The 20,767-nt window shown below is 36.4% G+C and overlaps 1 protein-coding gene across 1 annotated transcript in view; it reads left to right on the top strand.

Moving 5' to 3' along the window:
• The window catches only part of LOC109724287 (ferredoxin-dependent glutamate synthase, chloroplastic), a 38,001-nt gene extending 18,096 nt beyond the window's left edge, over positions 1–19,905 (top strand). Inside the window, exons 9-33 of the mRNA XM_020253059.1 lie at positions 2,385–2,530; positions 3,862–4,021; positions 5,172–5,282; positions 5,397–5,612; positions 6,415–6,572; positions 7,260–7,389; positions 8,451–8,509; positions 8,622–8,727; positions 9,172–9,268; positions 10,180–10,295; positions 10,399–10,596; positions 10,690–10,800; positions 11,553–11,792; positions 11,970–12,068; positions 12,733–12,828; positions 12,915–13,112; positions 13,194–13,268; positions 13,390–13,518; positions 13,608–13,706; positions 16,813–16,955; positions 17,048–17,141; positions 17,210–17,448; positions 17,844–17,922; positions 19,152–19,235; positions 19,323–19,905. Of these exons, the coding sequence (XP_020108648.1) occupies positions 2,385–2,530; positions 3,862–4,021; positions 5,172–5,282; positions 5,397–5,612; positions 6,415–6,572; positions 7,260–7,389; positions 8,451–8,509; positions 8,622–8,727; positions 9,172–9,268; positions 10,180–10,295; positions 10,399–10,596; positions 10,690–10,800; positions 11,553–11,792; positions 11,970–12,068; positions 12,733–12,828; positions 12,915–13,112; positions 13,194–13,268; positions 13,390–13,518; positions 13,608–13,706; positions 16,813–16,955; positions 17,048–17,141; positions 17,210–17,448; positions 17,844–17,922; positions 19,152–19,235; positions 19,323–19,487 (3,348 nt within the window). The 3' untranslated portion in view covers positions 19,488–19,905. The remainder of the gene's footprint in view (positions 1–2,384; positions 2,531–3,861; positions 4,022–5,171; positions 5,283–5,396; positions 5,613–6,414; positions 6,573–7,259; positions 7,390–8,450; positions 8,510–8,621; positions 8,728–9,171; positions 9,269–10,179; positions 10,296–10,398; positions 10,597–10,689; positions 10,801–11,552; positions 11,793–11,969; positions 12,069–12,732; positions 12,829–12,914; positions 13,113–13,193; positions 13,269–13,389; positions 13,519–13,607; positions 13,707–16,812; positions 16,956–17,047; positions 17,142–17,209; positions 17,449–17,843; positions 17,923–19,151; positions 19,236–19,322) is intronic.

Raw genomic sequence — 20,767 nt, 5'->3', positions numbered from 1 at the left:
CTTGCAACTTTAGAAGAAATTGGATAAAGTGATGTTCCCGAGCTAGGACATCGAAGAAGCTCCTTTTCTGTTTCCTTGTCCTTCACAGAAAAACTAGTAGAGTCAAATTCAGAAAAAGAATTATTATCTTGACAGAATTGACGCACTGAAAGTAAATTTCTCTTAATAGCAGGAACAACAAGAACATTTTTAAGAGCAAAAGAGTTAGAAGATGTATTCAATTGAGTTTCATCTGTCTAAGTAATATCAAGTAAATTTCCATTACCAACAAGAATTTCTTCATGCCCACTATAAAGTTTAGAAGATGAGGGAATACCAGAGTTTGCGGTCATATGATTTGATGCTCCGGTATCCGAATACTAAACCTCCTCACCGGGTTCGTGAAGGTTCATAGCAGCAAAGGTCTGAGGAACTTCATCGGCAACGAAAGAATGATTAAAGCGTTGTCTGCATTGAAGAGCAGAATGATTGAACTTTCCACATATCTGACATTGTATGCCAGACTTCGGAATGTACGGTTGTTGATTTGGAGTGTAAGATTGTTGAGAATAATTGGGTTGAGACTGTGGGTAGATTCCAGGAGATCCACGACCAGAGTAGTGTCTACCATGCTGTCCTCAACCTCCACGATATCTACCTCCACAGCCTCCACGATTACCACGTCCACGATTGGCATAAAGAGCTTCACCGTCAATAGTGGGAATAGCAGAGGACCTAGTCACACTAGTACGACACTGGATTTCTGTTTCTTCTTGCATCAAGAGTGGACGAAGTTGTTCAAAAGTTGGCTTATTTCTGTGTGTGTTTAGAGCACTAACAAAACCTCGATATTCCTCTGGTAGCCCTAGAAGAACAGTCATGACCAAATTATGGTCTGACTCGATTTCACCAATCGCCTGAAGCATCACCAATCGTCTTAATCTTTTGCATATAATCACTCATGCTCATTGAGCATTTCTTAATGCTCCGCAATTCAGACTTTAGAGAAAAAGCCGTGGAAGCAGTCTTATCAAGAAAATATGCCTCAATAATTCTCCATGCATCATATGCAGTTTTAGGTGAGCTGGAAATAACCATTTGTAATATGCTAAGAGATAAAGTGGCATTAATCCATAAAAGTATAGTAGTATCGTCCTTTTTTCCAACTTACATATTCAAGATTTATAACCACCTTCTTATCAGCAGTATTAATAGTCTGAGAAGGCACAACACTAGTTCCGTCCGTATGTATTGTAACACCAAAACTTTCTAGAACATTAAGAAAGACTTGTTTCCACACAAAATATGTGTAATCGGTGAGTTCTAATGGTATGAGAGTTTTGATGTTAACAATTGGCAAATTTGAGATAGAAGAAGACATGTTTACCACCTTAAGAGAAGGATCCACCACTAGATATGAAAGAAAGATAAATCGGAATGTAGCGGATGAGAAAAAAAAAAAGAACCTGATTTCTACCACACGAGAGAGGAATCACTTATCACCAAATAAAATCGACCGCACCAAGGAAAGAACCGAGCGATACGAGCAACCAATAGTAGGATAGTTCGAGTGGCACCAAAGGAGCAAAGAGGAATCACAAAAAGGCTGAAAATACTGTAGCAGAGGCACTGTAGCATTGCCAAACTGTAGTACCGGTATTGTAGTAGTACTGTAGCGATAGTACTGTAGCAGTACCAGAGAGATAGAACACCAAAAGAAAAGACACCTATGAAAAAGGTGAGACTTATGGTGGATGGTGGCTATGGATCGATATCCCCAAATTAGGGTTCCCGCTTTGATACCATGTAAGAAGGGCAAAAGAGCATGCCTCTTGAGTTGTATTAACAAATATATATAGTACAAGAGATTGTCTTACTATAGTAATAATGATTACTATAGTAAGAATATAACTAGGATTACATACTATATAATCCTACTCTATAGAAGGCAATAATAAACAGTATTCTAATAGAGATAAAATATATCGTAACACAGGCTTTGCATATGTTGGATGTGAACGCAATACTGTGTGGTTTAGTTGTGTTGTGGGGTATATGTTATCCATGTAGTCTTCTTCAAACTTGTGCAAATTCCTGTGAGCTGGTTTAATATGTGACCATTGTGATCGTGTTTTATTTTAATGGCTTTCTTATTTAATGGTATACTGCTCTTGGTAGAATCCTTGTGTTTTTATGTTTTCTTCAACTTCTAGTCAGAAAATTATTTTGTTCAACTTGTTCCTTATGAGTATGACATCTTAATTTGTTTGGTTTCAACAACAAACACTTTCCAGACGAAAGGAGAACCTTACTAAATTGAAGATCTTTTGCATCTAACTTGATCTGTCTTTTGTATCTTTTTCATTTACAGTTCCATACATCTCATGCTAGTGTTTTATATATAGGTTTTCGAAAATACAGAGGTTAAAAAAAGAGTGGCTTCAGCAAGTCCTTATGGAAGTTGGTTGAAGGAAAATACACGTACAATTAAACCTGTCAACTTCCTTTCAGCCATTGCAATGGACAATGAAACGATTTTGAGACACCAACAGTAAGAATATTTTAATACCAGTGGATCACTTTATGATATATATTTTTTTTAAAGTTTTATGTAGTTGTTAACGTATTTATTAATTTTTAGCTATTATATAAAGAGTTTTGCATTTATGGTCAACTCAATCATACTAACGAGTGCTAATTAGAATTCTCTCATTGGTGAAGCCCTTGTAGTTCATTCCTGGTAAATAGGAGCAAATAGTAGGATAGGCCGATAGGGCCCGGAAATAGTAGCATTTCTCTTGTTTCCTATTAGCTGCCGTATTTGTTACATGGCGGGTCTTGCAAGGCACAAATTTGGGAGACTTTTGTAGATGTGTAAGCAGTGCTATCAAGGCCTAATTTGTTCGGGATAGCTATTGCTAGCCTTGCGGGGCCAAACAAATTTGGTAAGGCAAGCTGACGTATTTGCTGAATTAGACACAGTGAAAGTGTACCATCGTCCACAGAATTGGAGGCCAATTTGTGAGCAAAATTAGGGTGGCAGTTTGGGTGAGCAAAACTAGGGTGAGCAAAATTAGGCCAATTTGTTAGAGCCACCTCTTGAACCTGTAGAAGCTTCCTCTAGAATCTCACATCACTAGGTTATCTTGGACTTTGTGTGTGATTGGGCCTAGTGAGGTCATAAAGATTCCTAGTGAGAATCTTTGATACCATGATTGTTTATACTTAATACTTGATTCTGATAAATTTAATAATTATTTTGTTGTGTTATTCATTGTTCTGCTGTGATATCAAGATGTGTTCAACTAGTGAAGTGCCATTTTCCTTCGCATGTTATAAGATAAAACTGTAGCCTAAATTAACACCAAGAAATTTATTTTCTTGCTGTTATATTAGTTTCCCAATAAAATTAACCGTTTTGTGCTTCACTATGACAGAGAACTTCTAAAAGAGAAAAATTGTAGAAGTAAGAAATATATCTTCCAATAGAGATTCATGGATGATGAAGAACTACTTTGATACTGACAAAAGCTACTTAAATTACAGACAATGGGCACACCCATTTGTGTTTCTGTAATTCCATGGATATCCTCATGCATGCTAAGAAACATATCTTCCGATATTGGTACAGGGATGTGCTTGCATGCTTGTTTGTTCAACATCCTCGGCTATTCTTATAAATTACTTTTCTATCTTATTATGTTGGACTTGACCTTAGTAGTCATTTTCCTTTTCATTTCAATTGATAAGACTAGTTTTTTTTTTTTTTTTTTTTTCTGTTTTAATTTGATCTAAATATACTCTTCTTTTGTGATTTGTTTGATTTGTTGTACAAATGTCAAATAACACCCTTCTTGAGAGAACTTCAATTGATTCTATCAGGGCGTTTGGCTACTCAAGTGAAGACGTGCAAATGGTTATTGAGACAATGGCTGCACAAGGGAAGGAACCAACATTTTGTATGGGCGATGATATTCCGTTAGCGGTGTTATCTCGAAAGCCGCACATGATCTTTGACTATTTCAAGCAGCGATTTGCTCAGGTACTTGAATAGAAGTTATTCAGGATACATTGTAGTCCAAATCTTATTTTTGTGCCCAATGGACTGACTGCTGAATTTGTTGCTTTTCTTGAAACTTGTTCATAATGCTAGGTTCCTATCATATGTGTCTTAGTTGCTATTAACTTACTGATATCCTCTGTCATAGTTGTGCATAATATACTACCGTACAATATACTTTTGCCGTTTGAATTGCTTTTCTTCTTTGTTAACTTTCCTTGCTTATATATGCTCATCAAGGAATTGAGTGTATAGGGAGGAATAAAAATGAATAACCAATGATAATAGTGAAAATATATGAAAATAAAATGGACTTGATCTCTTACAACATTCCTTTTAAGCTTACTTAATGACCAACAGGTTTGATCAGGCAATTTTCTATTACCTGTTATCTTTGGATATGCATATAAACTGCCAATGTTGTTGAGCACTTGCTAATCATTGTTTTGCTTGCACTAATTTTATATATTAAAACAATTGGTTTGGATTTTATTTTATTTATTTATTTTTTTGCAACATTTGCCTTTTGCAGTTGCATCACATTGCTGGTTCTATCTATTGATATGGAAAGAATATACATACAGATTAGGTATTTGATTGGGTACACTAGGCAGTAAACATCTATATGCTGTTTCTTTTAACATAGTGGCAGACTGGCGCATTTCTCTTGAGTTCGGTAACTTGATATCATCAATTTATAAGCCCAGTGCTTCAGGTCACTTTATAAGTTGAGCGGCATAAATCTTAACATCGCCAAAAAGATTGATGAGATTTGTTTATATAGTGATGTGAACCCTTCTCTGGAACTCAAGCCAATTTAGTCCATGTAGTTCATGTGGCAAATTGTTACCAATCTCTCATTTATTATCCCATAACTTTATTCAATGCATCCAAGTATGTGCGTTCTCCATCCTTATTTGAAAGGCCCTGGTTTAAGTTTGTTTTTACCTAGTATTATGTCTTCATTTTATTATCACTGTCCACAACTTTTAAAATGCCATTCCTTTGTAGTGAAGTTCATGCCATGATGTGTTCTGCAATATTTGTAGACAGCAGTAAAATTATTTCATTTTCTTTTTTTATTTTTTTTGCTTCCTTGATTTCATGACATTATACATGGTAATTATTGAAGGTCACAAATCCTGCAATTGATCCGCTCAGAGAAGGTTTGGTAATGTCTCTCGAGGTCAGTATTGGGAAACGTGGTAATATTTTGGAGGTTGGGCCTGAGAATGCTCATCAGGTATGCTATGTTTCCTGTTTTGTTCTATCTTATTCAGTTTCATCGACCACCTCAAATTATATTTCTAACTTCTCAATTCTGATAGAATTCCTTGTGTTTTTTGAAACTTGTCAGGTTATTCTGTCGAGTCCTGTTCTTAATGAAGGTGAACTAGACTTGTTGATGAAGGATCCGAACTTAAAAGCAAAGAAACTGTCTACATACTTTGATATTCGGAATGGCTTAGATGGATCTCTAGAGAAAATGATAAAGGAACTCTGCGAGGAGGCTGATGCAGCGGTTCGGGATGGTTCTCAACTGCTTGTTCTTTCTGACCGTTCTGATGAACTTGTGAGTAGTACTTTGCTGATTTTATATTCCTTTTTTTATTTTTTCCTATTATATTTTAATCAAAATCTGATTGCCTGAAAAGTTCGAAATTGGCAAAGTGATAGTATTTTCCCTGCAATCACCTTGCAATTCACTTCATTTAAAAAGTATTTTTCCATGTGAATTTGTCTGCCTTCCTATTAATAATAACCGCATGTTGTTTCTCTGTCTTGTGTTAAAGTGGAGATAAGCTAACTATAGTACGTTGTACCTTTTTCTTTGGTCTAGTTCTTTTTTCCTTGTCATGTACAATCTCCATAATGCTTTTATGAAAAAGATTTTGATAGCAGAGGTACTTTTTGAGGAAGTTAATAATAGTGTAATTGTCATGTAATTGTCTTGCTATGATGGTCCTGTTTACGGAAAATATGGTTATTTCCTCATTTAGGCCATTATTTTTTCCATAATGCTGCTGTAAAATGTTTTATCCAGCGTTAAAACTTACATTGGTGTGACAATTTTAATTCTATTCTATTGAACAGGAATCACTACAATAATTTTCATTTGTGGCTTACTAGCTTATAAGGAGATTGCAACATGTATATATATTAGCAACTATTATCTTTTTTGTTTTAAATTGCATGTGCCTTTCTCTTTTTTCCAGCTGACACATGGTCTATCAACATCTTGGTAGAGTTATATAGGTTTCAGATTTTATAAATTTAATGAGCTTCAAGATTTATAATTATACTTTAGGTGCCTTTTTCTATGATAATTTGATTAATGTTCTAACAATGAACTGCTGAATGTCAACCATTTGCAGGAACCAACTCACCCTGCCATCCCGATACTTTTAGCTGTCGGCGCTGTCCACCAGCATTTGATTCAAAATGGCTTGCGCATGTCAGCATCCATCGTTGCTGATACTGCTCAGTGCTTCAGCACCCATCAGTTTGCATGTTTGATCGGATATGGGGCCAGGTCTCATCTTCATTAATCATTACATGTTTAATTAAGATTCGCTCTGCTTTGTCCATTTTCAGAATCTCATGGAGACCATAGCAGTTACGGAAAAGTTTTGTTTGTAATGAAAATCCAATTCTTATTTATTAATTACTTTCATAATTCTCATTCTTAAGCCAATCCTCTTTACTGATTTTTCTTTGCAGCAACACTGAAAATATATTTCTGCATATACCTAAGTGATAATTCGGGGCCCTGAATAGCAAGCTGGCATCTCAGATTTGGATCATGTCCCTGGACCAATGCCTATAATCCAGTTTCACAAAATTCTGACAAAATGAGTTGCATGTTTAATCAGCATGAACTCATCTGAATGCAAGTAGGGCTAGCATGATTTCATGCTAAAAATAGTCAATCTAACTAAAAATAGAACCAAAGGTTAATTTTTTTCAGCATTCCCTGCATACTCATTTAGTTCTCCATAATGCACCATCTTATGAGCACTGATAATTTATTTATACAATGCATTTACAAACTTCCACAAAGTTTAAACGTGTGTAGCATGTCATTTTCTTTCATTATTGTGTTATTAGTTTCCATGCTTTTGTCCGATGAATTATTTCTCTAGCTTTTTGCTTTTTGGACTTGTGGATGAAAGAGCCAGTATTCTAAATCCTTAATTTCATTTTATGTATTTCTTCTTAGTGCCGTATGCCCATACCTGGCATTAGAAACATGCCGCCACTGGAGGGTTAGCACTAAAACTGTCAATATGATGCGGAATGGAAAGATGCCAACGGTGACGATTGAGCAGGCTCAACGGAACTTTTGCAAGGTTTGGATGCCTCTTCCTTGTAAATTATTCTGTCTTCTATAGATATGACCATATTTATGGCTGTTTTACCTATGTTTTTTGTAAATGTGTCAAGTGATGAACAAGCACTATATGAAATTCTGTACTATCAAGTGTGTCTGGAAACAAACCCATCATCCCACAGACCCACAGTATGGTAACACAAAGCTTACCTATTTTGTCTAAAACATGAAATGTGAACTAAGTTGAGCTAGTTCTAAAATTTTCTCAAAATAAGTAAGCAAATGAGATTTTCAAAGAATCAAAGCATTTAACACAAAAGGCAAAAAAGAGGGCCTGGCTTGTTGGTTATGCGCGCTGTTGGCACTTCATTGTCTCAACAGCTCCTGCGTAATTGAGCTTCATGTTTCATCCTCTGACCCCTGTGCACAATTTCTTTCAGGGGTTCTAAGAGAATGATATACTTTGCAATTAGTTACTCTGCCTCCACCTCTTTCCACAAAACAATAGGTGGAAAAACCTTGTAATGGTTCTTTCAGTTGCATCATGAAGCATTTATAACATGGTTGATCAATGCATTTGCGTAAAATAGTGGATCTGCTTTCTCAAAAATAGTTAGATCAGCGAGTCTACTCTGAAACTTTCGATGAATTTGTTGAAGCACAGGAGATCTGCGTATTGCAGATAGTATAGAAAATTACATAAATTCTCATGTGAAGTTTAATTTTTTTCTTTTATATTCTTAGTGTGCAATTGATTCTCAATCAAAATCTGTTTAAGCTATATGGTTGCTCAGGAATATTTCAGGGAACCAGTTTCACTGAGGTTACATTGAAAGCCAAACTGGACCAAACTCTGGTTACCTCGACCTTTAGATATAGCTGAAGTCTGAAGATCTCTCTTCATAATTAACATGCAATATTTCTTTCATTTTTTTTTTCTTGTTTTGTTTATTTTATTTTATTTTATTTTTTGTGTTTCACCTCTTGTATCATATGAGTTTCTCTCTAAACCTTGTCTGTCTTGGAAATCTTTTTTTTTGTCATGTTTCATTTAAGTCTCATCTGCCATTTACATTTCAGGCTGTAAAAGGTGGTCTTCTTAAGATTCTTTCCAAAATGGGCATCTCATTGCTCTCAAGGTTTGCAGAATAATTACATACAAGACTACTATGTATATAATCCTTATTACAACATCTTGCTTGTTGGACATTCTTTGTTAATGTTTTCTATATATTTTTTTCTCCTAATCAGCTATTGTGGTGCACAAATATTCGAAATTTATGGCCTTGGTCAAGAAATTGTCGATCTTGCTTTTTGCGGAAGTGTGTCAAAGATAGGTGGCCTCACTCTTGATGAGGTAATCAAAGTAATTAGTTGTGGTGCTGTTTTCTCTGTATTTTTGGATGTGTCCTGGGACTTCACAAAGCATCGACAAAAGATATTTAAGGCTGCACCAGCATACTTGTGGCAGATTTATTTGTTTGAGAAAGGATGATCAAGTTTGACTGAGTGACTAGGAAATGTTTACAAATGTAAAGACTATCTGTTAATATTGCTACTGAAGAACTTCAGATTACAGTGTCAAGCTAAAAGGAGAAACCTTTTTTATACTATTAGATACAGAACAATCAGATTTTACTAAGTACTAGAATATGAGAATAGAAAACATGATATATTATTTTCTAGGTTTATCATCTAAGAGGTTTGGTACTCGCAAATTTTCCTTTTTTCATTGACGTAAAACTCCTAATTTGAAGCAGTTTTGTTCGTGCTCTCTGACACAAGTTTTTTCCTTGCGAAGTTGGCTAGGGAGACATTGTCATTTTGGGTAAAGGCATTTTCAGATGAGACTGCAAAGAGACTAGAGAATTTTGGGTTCATTCAGTACAGACCTGGAGGTAGCATTCAGCAATACATATTATCACATTAGAACATTTATTTTGTTCCTAAATGATTATTCTGTTGGTCTTACTCAAATACTTTTGACTTTTCCTTTTATAATGGTTCATTACATGATTTTCTGCTATTGAGTTTGAATCACATGAAAAAAAAAATTGCTCATCGGATCAAGTTAATATGAAAAAGGATATTATATAAGTCTTGGAATTATCCTTAATACATCATGAGCATTATATAGTCATCCTGAATTCAAAGTTTTTCAATAACAGAAGGTAATCAACCATGACATTAATTTCTTCTTATTCAACCTGAAATTTAATTATCTTCTTCAGTCACAATCAACGAAAGTTTTTCTGGGCAAGAGCCTACCTATTTGAGCAGCTAAAACCTCCAGTATCTACCAATATATTGACATGGTTACTTGATGCTCATTAGATACTACATAAAACTCTTTCTGAAACTAAGGCACATAACACAACAACTTTTTCACTTTTCTCTTCCTGTGCCTAATAATTAAAGTTCATTATACTGTAAGCTGAAAATATATCATTTTCTAATCCATTGCCGGTATGTGAAATTTCTATATGACAGTTTTATTTTCAATTGAGTGAATTTGGCAATTTGACTTCTATCTCTGTATGAACTAAAGCTTCAGGTCTTAATTTGAGTGCGCTGTTCCATGTTGATCGATTTTTCCCCCTTTTTGTTGCATTTCACTGCTTGAAGTAAAGTTGGTTAAGTGAGATCTTACTTAACATTTTAAGTTATTACCAATTTATAATTGATTGCAAGAAGTTTTCTGGTTGACGTATCATATTAGCTTGACATTTACTAATGATTTCTTCATTCTATTCAAACTTTTTTGTTAAAACATGCTATTCTTTTTTTTTTTTTTTTTTCATTCAATTAGGTGAATATCATGGGAATAACCCTGAGATGTCAAAACTGCTTCATAAAGCAGTTCGCCAAAAGAGTGATAATGCATATTCCGTCTATCAACAGCACCTTGCAAATCGTCCTGTCAATGTGAGTACCATATAACAATGCCTTTTTCGAGATCTCTTTTTAATTGAGTGAATAATTTCATAGGTTTGCTAATGATATTTACATACTCTTATTTCATTTTCAGGTTCTCCGAGATCTTCTTGAATTCAAAAGTGACCGTAAGCCGATCCCTATTGGTAAAGTTGAACCTGCATCCTCCATCGTGCAACGCTTTTGTACTGGTGGGATGTCCCTCGGAGCTATTTCAAGAGAAACACATGAAGCGATCGCAATAGCTATGAACAGATTAGGTGGAAAATCCAACTCAGGTGAAGGTGGTGAGGTAGGTGAATCATTTCACCTTTGTATGAGTATAATGTTTCTTTGTATGCATAATATCGTAACTGAATTTATAGTTACATTTGGGTTCATTCAGGATCCAATTCGTTGGAGTCCGCTAACAGATGTTGTTGATGGTTATTCTCCAACACTACCTCACCTCAAAGGTCTTCAAAATGGAGATACTGCTACAAGTGCAATTAAACAGGTCTGATTGGTAATCTTTATTCCAAGATGTATACTGTGAATTGCGATCCATTTATTGTTTAACAAAATCATGTTATAGAGGTGTAAATTTCATAGTACTGTTTCTTTAGCTTAAGTAAATTACCTCTCTCTCTCACAATTGTAAAAATGTAAGATATTGAGCAAACTATTAAGCTTATGTAGGATGATAGCAGGCATTTTATGTCATTCACTTGTCTGTAAAGGTATATCATGAATGATCAGAAGCTAGCTGTGGAGCAGTTTATTGTAAGAGGACAGAGAGTCCTTATTTATTTGCACAATTCTACACATCTTGGGCCAATTATCTAGATAATAAAACCTGGTAGTTTACACATGGCTTGAATTTCAACCCTAGAGGTCAATTTTAGGATATGAACCATTGGATTTAATATACAATATCTAGGTAGAGTTCAGGGGACATATTGGTTGCACCAAGCAGGAGTTTCCCTATAATGTAATTTCTACGTAGTTAAAGTCAACTTGCCAACGAATTATGTATACTGTATAAACTCAAGAGTTTACAACTAACTTGAAATTTTTTCGTTGATGCTCTAGTCTATGTCGCTGAAGTAATCCTCCTTTATTTTGCGTGTCTTTACATCTTGATATGTTTGCATGTGTTATGCATGAATACAGATGCATGTTTTAAAGCATTGTTTAGCTCATGTTCACGATTGGAAATTTACCATAATGTTTACATGGTAAATTTGTCTAAGCTTATGATCTTTTCAGGTGGCTTCTGGGCGTTTTGGTGTCACACCAACTTTCTTGGTCAATGCCGAACAGCTGGAAATCAAAATTGCACAGGGTGCCAAGCCTGGTGAAGGTGGTCAACTGCCTGGGAAAAAAGTCAGTGCCTATATTGCACGACTAAGGAATTCGAAACCTGGAGTTCCACTCATATCACCACCCCCACATCATGACATTTATTCTATTGAGGATCTTGCGCAGTTAATTTTTGACCTTCATCAGGTATTATTAGCAGTTATTAATATTTATTTCAAAACCTACATTTCGTTAATTATTTTGTAAGATATAAGAAACACAATCCATTTAAACAGATAAATCCATTTAAACACAATCCGATTATCTGAGCTTTACTCATTTGCGTGTTGATTTAGAAATGCAACTTATTTGATGGCTAAACAGATAAATCCCAAGGCTAAGGTATCTGTAAAGCTTGTAGCTGAAGCAGGGATAGGAACTGTAGCTTCTGGAGTTGCCAAGGGAAATGCTGATATTATACAGGTAATTTAATATGACCTTTACCTATTAATTAATTGCAATTAGCAACAGCTTTATTTTTCAATCTTTCTGCTGTTATTAGTTGTTTAGTGTGGATTCTCATTTCAATGACATATTCGTCACGTCTATTTTAGGTACATAATTTTTTTATAGGAGTTATGACATAACCAGTCATGGTGTCATCAGACATTTCTCAGTCAAAGCCAAATTAGAGAAACATCATACCATGAAAAAAAACTTCCATGAGAAATGAAATACCAGGAAGGATATGCTATCTGAGTAATTTAATAAGAAGGATATAGCTCTAGGTGTCTGATTAGTGTAGGACATTTTGTCTCAGTTGCATGCTTTCAGCTGAATGATCTGCTGCTTCACAGATGTTTAATTATGTGTCTAGTAACATCAATTGATGTTTGTATTTGGTACTAATTTGGCACTATATTAAGTGACAAATGATAACAAGCACTGTCATTGATTGAAAATTCGTTGACAATATCATATAATTTATCCTGCTAATCACTCTAAGAATAGGAGGTCTACATCTCATTTCTATCAGTTAAGCTGATATCAGTCCCTTTTGTTGTAAATCATTATCTAGACTTGTATGTACAAGAAGTACCTTAATAAGGAAATTTAGAGAAGTTCGAGTAATTTTCTCCTTTTACAGATATCAGGGCATGATGGAGGAACTGGAGCGAGCCCAGTAAGCTCCATTAAACATGCTGGTGGTCCTTGGGAACTTGGTTTAACCGAAACACATCAGGTTTGCTTTTCTTAGTTAATGATAAAATCAGTTTGGCTTAGAGGGTAAATTTTTTATTTTGATTTATTCTAAAAAAATTTCTACAGACGCTCATTCAAAATGGATTGAGGGAGAGGGTGATCCTTCGAGTGGACGGTGGATTTAAGAGCGGCCTTGATGTTCTTATGGCTGCTGCTCTGGGTGCTGATGAGTATGGTTTTGGGTCTGTTGCTATGATAGCTACAGGGTGTGTTATGGCACGGATCTGTCACACGAATAATTGCCCAGTCGGCGTTGCTAGTCAGGTAATTATACAGTTACCTTTTCTTTATTTTTGTAAATGAAGTTAAGAACCATGCTTAAAATTGTTGTGAATTACTTTGCAGAGAGAAGAGCTTCGTGCCCGTTTTCCTGGTGTTCCTGGAGATCTGGTCAATTTCTTTTTTTATGTTGCTGAGGAGGTATGCTTCTTGAGAAAACAAACTCAGTTTGCTGGCTTTTTTTATTTTAGGTGCATGAATATTACCCTTTTATGATTGACTCTCTTTAGAAGAATTCTGAATGGGAACAATTCTTCTCCAGGTAAGAGCCATTTTGGCTAAATTAGGTTATGAGAAGCTGGATGACATAATTGGACGAACAGATCTTTTAAGATCAAAGGACATTCCCATGATGAAGACTCAGCACCTTGATCTTAGTTACATTATGTCGGTATGTCAGTTGATACCACTAAATTACCAGTTGCTCAATTATACTTATATATGCTTCTAGATATCCCATGATTTCTTATGTTTTATCAGAGTGTTGGCCTACCCAAGTGGAGCAGCACTGAGATAAGGAATCAGGATGTACATACAAACGGCTGTGTTCTTGATGACATCATACTTTCGGACCCTGAGGTAGAACCTTCTTCTATATTGGGCGAAAGCCTGTTTGCTTGTGTAATGATTGATAGTTCTAGGCAAGTCTTTGCTTCTGCAATCACAGTTTTGGTAATCATGGACTATAACCCTGATCTTCAGTTGGCAATGAATCCTTAAAATCCTCCCTTCGCATTCCTATTCCTTCTTCACAACTTCCCACCTTAGCTCTTCTTCTTAGCCTTTATCCAATTTACTGAGAGCAAAAAAGAAAAGCCTTTCTCCCATATCATTTTTTTGTGTCTCATCCAGTGATAAATGCTATAATTCATCGCTCATCAGCCCACATCATCACAAACACCATAGGCAGTCCTATATTGCAGCATTTTGTAGTGACAGAGAGATGTGGTCTAGGTAGCTTTGACATAGGAGCTAAATACATTTTTTAATGTTTTTCTGAGTAATATACATGACTAAAACTTTTTGGCCATGCTAATATTTATTGCACCTAATGTCTTCGCGTACATGAAATCAAATAAATGATGGAATTAAATTCATAGTGGAAAGTTAGATGGAGGTAACTATAATATCTAAATATCTGAGATCCAATATGTTCGTGAGGAACCAGAGGCATTGAAAGCTATCCATGAAACCATTATTGATCTTAGCGAAGGAAACATTGCACAACATAGAACTTAGAAGACATCAAGAGGCTTATCAAACAAGGAAACAAAAGGATTCTTTTGCTAGTGGAATTTTTGTAGTTATATGGTGGATGATCTTCTTGATGAATGTATGCAGGCTCCTGCTCATGATATGTGTAATTATCTCAAGGATTTAAGTGTCCATCGGCACAGGCCGTATTTACCGTGCAGTATCGTGCCAACAAAATATCGGTACGGTACAGCCTCCGTGTTGGTGGCACAGCTCAAAAGTCTCTATTCTTTAAATTAGTAAGTAATTTTCTCAATAAAGTTCAAAAAAATTGATAAAAATTCATAATAAATAGTTAGAATATTTTGTTGCTAAAGAAAATAAATATTTCATGCCATTATGTGTCGGCACATATTTTGTGATCGGCACGCATCAACACGGCCCGGCATTAGGGGTGTAATGTGAGTTGTGCCAGGTTGGCACGACCCACATTCACCCGGGCCAAATCGGGCCAGAGATCGGCCCGGCCAGGCCCGGAAAAAATTCGGGCCGTGCTGTGCCGGGCCGGGCCGAACTTCATGGATGCCTGGCCCAGGACGACCCTCGGGCCCGGATGGCACGGGTCGTGCCGAGCCGGGCCGGGCTTCGTGTTGGATCTTAATTTTTTAAAAATTTATTAAAAATATTTAAAAATTTTAAAAAATAATTCTCTTTCGCCTAATATGTTAGATTAAAAAAGTAAAATTTTCTAAAATATTTAAAAAGTAATAAAATTTTAAAATAATTTTAAATTTTATAAAATTTTGAATTTTCTTTTTTAAAAATTTTCCAAAAAATGGGTCCACCTCCCAATAAGGGCCTAGGTCCCTAGGCCTTTTCTTTCTCTACATTGGGAGGTGGGTAGTCAACCCAAAATTTTAAATTTTTTTCAAAAGATGAGCCCACCTTAACAAGTCCGATAAATATTTTCATGAACAATTGTAAAAAAATAGTTTAAACTATTGGGACTTGCAATACAATTCACTTTCCCCGCACTATTTCAGACAAATATGAATCCAAAATTTTTATTGGGACTTGAACAAATGCAAACTATTTTTATTGGGACTTGCAAAAAATGAGCCCAAAACCCCAACTACCCAGGGGGCCATAGGGCTGCCTAGTGCTGGCTCGGCGTGGGCCGTGCCGGGCCATGGGCCATGCTCCTNCTAGGCCCATAATGGGCCGTGCCGTGCCGAGCTTACAACCCCTGGAGGATTGGCCCAGCACAGCCTAGAGAGCTCGACCAGGCCGGCAGTAGCCGTGCCGGGCCACGGCCCGACCCAGAGTCGTGCCGGACCAGGCGGCCCACGGGCTGCCCCGCCTGTTTTACACCCCTACCCGGTGCACGCACCGTGCCGTACCATGCTGGCAAGTTTCCGGCACGATCCCATGCCACGGCACTTAAATCCTTGATTTATCTGAAAAACCATTGTGACTAGGTGGTGGTAACTGACGGTTGAGTTTGGCAGCTAAATGAAGCACCATAATCAAACCATTAAGCAACATTTAAGAGAGATGTTGAATATGATAGTAAATTGAAGTCAGTTGTCCATATTCTCACTGATGAGATGCAGATTTAAGCGGTGATCCAGTCTCTTCCCTATGGTTAGGAGCACATGAAGGCCCCAAAATTACAGTATTAAGATGTTCACCGATGTTGCATGTCATGTTGAACTGGAGAGCAAGTGTCTTGGGCCTGCTAAATCCATTGGACAAGCTTATATAGCTGAAGCTAGTTCAAAAAGCTAGGGGTAATACAATGGGAAAAAAGATAGAGACAAGTAAATCTTCTGTGGTACCACAATGCTCTTCAGCCACTATGTGCCCCTAATAAATGGGCTTGCAGTTGTGTTCACGGGATGTACTACTTATAAGCTGCATGAAATTCACTTGGAAGATGGGTATGGCAGGAAAATCATGTGCCAGTGGGAGATGTTGGTTTATTTTCGGGTTTGCAGTTCTCATGATAGGCCTGGCTCAATCTGCCCTTGTTTGAAGGGAAGTTACTGGCAGCTTGGAAAAAAACTGCATCATATGTAAGTTAAAACTGCGCATAACTTCTGACAAAGGGAGCTGATTAAAGAAAACAAAAAGCCAACGGAATTGGTCCCCACCTCACACCCCTCCCTCATGAAGTGCTTTATAGTTGGTGTCAAATAATGAGCTAAAGACTTGAGGACTAAATTTACCTACGGTGAGCTTTAGAAATTTGATGCAACTGATGGTTAATCATTGGAAACTTTCGGTGCCGTTGCCCCTACTTGAAAGCCCTCATTTAATTTAAAATATGAATCTTTGTCTGAAAGTAACACCATTATTAGCTGGCAGGTTGCCACTTTATGAATCTATATTAAATCTTTGGATGTACCTTAACCTTTAGTGAATTTTCATAGATAGACATGAATTCTGGATATATTACAACTTTGTCCTTTACATAACTTTTTTCATTCAGATAACTGATGCAATCGAGAATGAGAAGGAGGTTTCAAAAACCATTCAAATCTACAATGTTGATCGTGCTGTTTGTGGCCGTGTAGCTGGTGTTATTGCCAAGAAGTATGGGGATACAGGTTTTGCAGGCCAGGTTAATCTAACGTATGTCTTTACTCTTCTGCATTGTTCTGACATTGAGATCATTTTCTATTTGAGGCATATATAGTTGATGAATTGTCTTTTGCTATTTTCAGATTTACTGGGAGTGCTGGACAATCCTTTGCTTGCTTCCTTACACCTGGAATGCACATTCGGATTGTGGGCGAAGCTAATGATTATGTGGGAAAGGTATTCGAATTGTTTTGCTTAGGTAAAACAATTTTAAGGCTGTGCTTAAGGGAGCTTTTCTCTTATAGGGTATGGCTGGTGGAGAGCTGGTAGTAGTTCCTATTGAGAACACTGGGTTTCGTCCTGAGGATGCTACTATAGTTGGAAACACTTGTCTATATGGTGCGACTGGTGGTCAAGTCTTTGTGAGAGGCAAGGCAGGGGAACGATTTGCTGTTAGAAATTCTCTTGCCCAAGCTGTCGTGGAGGGTACTGGGGATCATTGTTGCGAGTACATGACTGGTGGTTGTGTTGTGGTTCTCGGAAAGTTAGTACCTTTTCTTCCATGTGTCTCTTCAGGGCTTTCACATATATTTCTTGCAAAATCATCTATTAACATCTACGGCTCTGTAATTCTCATTATTTACTCATTGAAAGTGCAGATTCCTTGAGAAATAGCATAATCTTAAGTTAGGGGAATCAGTACAATGATTGGGGGAGACTTGGTTTAGTATTAGAAAAAGTATTTTAAATAGAAGGCATTTTTGTTGCTACAGTGATATATATGTATAATTTTAAGTGTTTGAAGGACATGAAAATTCATAGTTTGCAGGGATATGTGTAATGAGATAATTTTATAGGGGGTTTCATGTAATTCATCTTTCTGTTGTTATCGGTAACAAGTCTATTCACCAAATATTTTCATTTTCTGCTCTTAAACAGAGTGGGCAGGAATGTTGCCGCAGGCATGACTGGTGGTCTAGCATATATTCTTGATGAGGATGACAGTCTCATTCCAAAGGTTTGTCTCAGAACTCTCTCTCTCTCTCTCCAGTTTTGTCTGTGTTGTGCATGTCATCACTAAGGCTGTGTTTGGTTCAGATATAAGTAAGAATTGTTTATTTCAGAGATAAATACAAGTTCAAGTATAAGCAGGAACTAGACCAATTTTGCGTTTAAAAGAAAATTACGTTGTTTCTAGGAATAAGGTAAATAGTGTTTGAATGGTTAGATTGGAACAAGAGGAATAAGAGTTATAATTTAAATTAAAAATATTTTATCTAATTAATTAACATCAAAATATTAATTAAAAATAATTTAATAAATTTATTAGCTATGAATATTGTATAAGATAATGAAAATATATTAATTAATTAATTAAATATAAAAAATAATTTAACTGTTTAATTAGTTAGTAAACTATTTTAGGTAGATAACTAGTAAAAAACTTAATTAGATTAATAAAAATATTAATGGTTGATCAATATAAATATTAGTTTATGGATAAACAGATAAACGCATTAAATTATTAATAATTAATTGGTTAATTAATTATAAGTAATAAATTAATTAATTACTATTATTTAAGCAATGAATAATGATTTAAATATATTAATTAGATTAATTAATAATTTAATACCATAATTAAATTTAGACTTTAATTAACCTTGTTCCCACTTAGGAACAAACTTGTTCTAGGAAAAAGGGTGGAACAGCAGTTACAGCCATAAACTAGGTTATACCAGCTTATTCTAGAGACCCGAGATCTACTGTTCTCGGCTACAAAAGTTTACGTTTGGGAACAAAAGGGGGGACAAGGGCTTATTCCTCCCTTGTCCCCGAACCAAACGCTGCCTAAGTGTTTTGGTAAATTTACCATTTCAGTTATCTTTTTTCACCCAGGCCTTTCTTTTTGTTGTTGTTTTTGTTGTTGGATAAGATGCATCAACCGTGATGTCCATGAACCATGATTGTAACTGGAACTAACTGGATTTATGGTTTCTTTCCAGCTTTCTTGTCGTTGTGGTATTTGGGTTCATTATCTAATGTTATATGTGCTTGTATAGGTTTTCTGCAATCAGTTTAGAGATGGATCGTAATTGAATATGTATTATCGGAAAAGCAACTTTCCAATATAAGCCAACTGTAGGCAAATTTGCTAGCTTCATCATCAGCCATTCAAGCTGCTGCTTTCTATTATATTCTTTTATTCCCTCAAAAGGGCCTATTCTTACCCATATCTTGCAACAGGTCAACAAGGAGATTGTGAAGATTCAGAGAGTGAATGCCCCAGCCGGACAGATGCAGCTGAAGAGCTTGATAGAAGCTTATGTTGTAAGTAAAGCGATCTTAGTACAAACCAGTACATCTAAATTCGCATACTTTACTGCATTCTAATTCCTCTATCATACTTCTGAAAAGGAAAAAACTGGGAGTGAAAAAGGTGCTGCTGTTTTAAGAGAATGGGAGGCTTATCTACCACTATTTTGGCAAATAGTGCCACCTAGCGAAGAAGACACACCAGAGGCTTGTGCTGAGTTCGAGAGAGTATTAGCAAAGCAAGGAATGACGCTACAATCTGCTTAATTTAAGCCTTTTAAAAACAAGACGACGAGGGCTATACAAATAACTGCCCTGCTAAATTGGCTCTGAAGGATCATTTTTGGTGCTTGAATTTGCTGTAAATAGATTTCTGTGAGCATAGATGGAGAAATCAACTGCAGTCAAGCACGAAGAAAAGTTGTGGGGGACTCGTAAAGCATTGCAGGATGATCTGTTGCAAAGGAAGCATCATCACCATTCTGAATAAGTTGTTGCAGGATATATAAATTGTGGGTCTACAGATTGTCTGCATCTTAGTTTTCCTGTAAATTTTCATTTTATCCAAGTCATAAAGATGGTGGAACTCCGGTACGATTTTGTATTGTATAGTGGTTTGAATTGTGTAATTATCTTAGCAATTGAATAAGAAAACACCAACTCTGTTTATGGTTTTTTATTTTCATGTGCATGACCCTTTTATTTTTTTTGGAGGGCTTTTTCTGCATTTGACCCCCAAATTTTTTTTTTTCACAAGTAGGACCATCAAATTTATAGTTGCAAATTTGGTCTTATCTCTGCCACACAGGCGCCACATCAGCGTCACGCCAGGGGCATTAAGTTGAACACGGTGAATCAAATACGGTGAATGGTTCACGGTGTTCCATATGTTCAAACACGGTGAATGATTCACCGTGTTCCGTACTTATATTTTTCCTATTTCATCATATTAATACCTATATTTTTTCGCAATATATATATTTGTATTTTCTTCAGACATGATAAATCATTCACCGTGTTTAGACACGATGAATGGATTATCATGTTCAACTTATTCCAGCACCTCCCCTTGCTTGCGTGGCTTACGTGGCATCTATGTTGCTGGGATAGGATCAAAATTGCAATTATAAATTTGATGGGGTTATTTGTGAAAATAAATTTTTTGAGGGGGCCAAATGTCAAAAAAAATCCTAAAAAATTCACAAGTTTTGAGTTTTTGCAAAATCGGTCTGTCTTTTTTAATTTTGCAGATTCGATCTGGATTTTCAGCAAACTGACCAAAATACCTTTATAAATTTTTCTCTCTTCTTTTTTTTTTCTCTCGTTCTTATTTTTTTTCCTCTCCGAAGAAGGTGGCGGAGGCGGAGGCGGAAACAGCCCACCTCGCTTCTGCCCCTCACACCCTCACCCCCACCCTCACCCGCGCATCCCTCGCCCTCCTTCCCTCCAACCCTGCCGACGCCGCACTGCGACACCTCCCGCCCTCCTTCCCTCCAACCCTGCCGAGGCCGCACTGCGACAACCCCCCTCCCCTTTCTATTTTTTTT

The sequence above is a fragment of the Ananas comosus genome, linkage group 18, assembly GCF_001540865.1.
Source record: "Ananas comosus cultivar F153 linkage group 18, ASM154086v1, whole genome shotgun sequence".
NCBI classification, from domain to species: domain Eukaryota; kingdom Viridiplantae; phylum Streptophyta; class Magnoliopsida; order Poales; family Bromeliaceae; genus Ananas; species Ananas comosus.
Note: the sequence above shows the minus strand (reverse complement) of the source record. Positions and strands in the feature narration are given on the sequence as shown.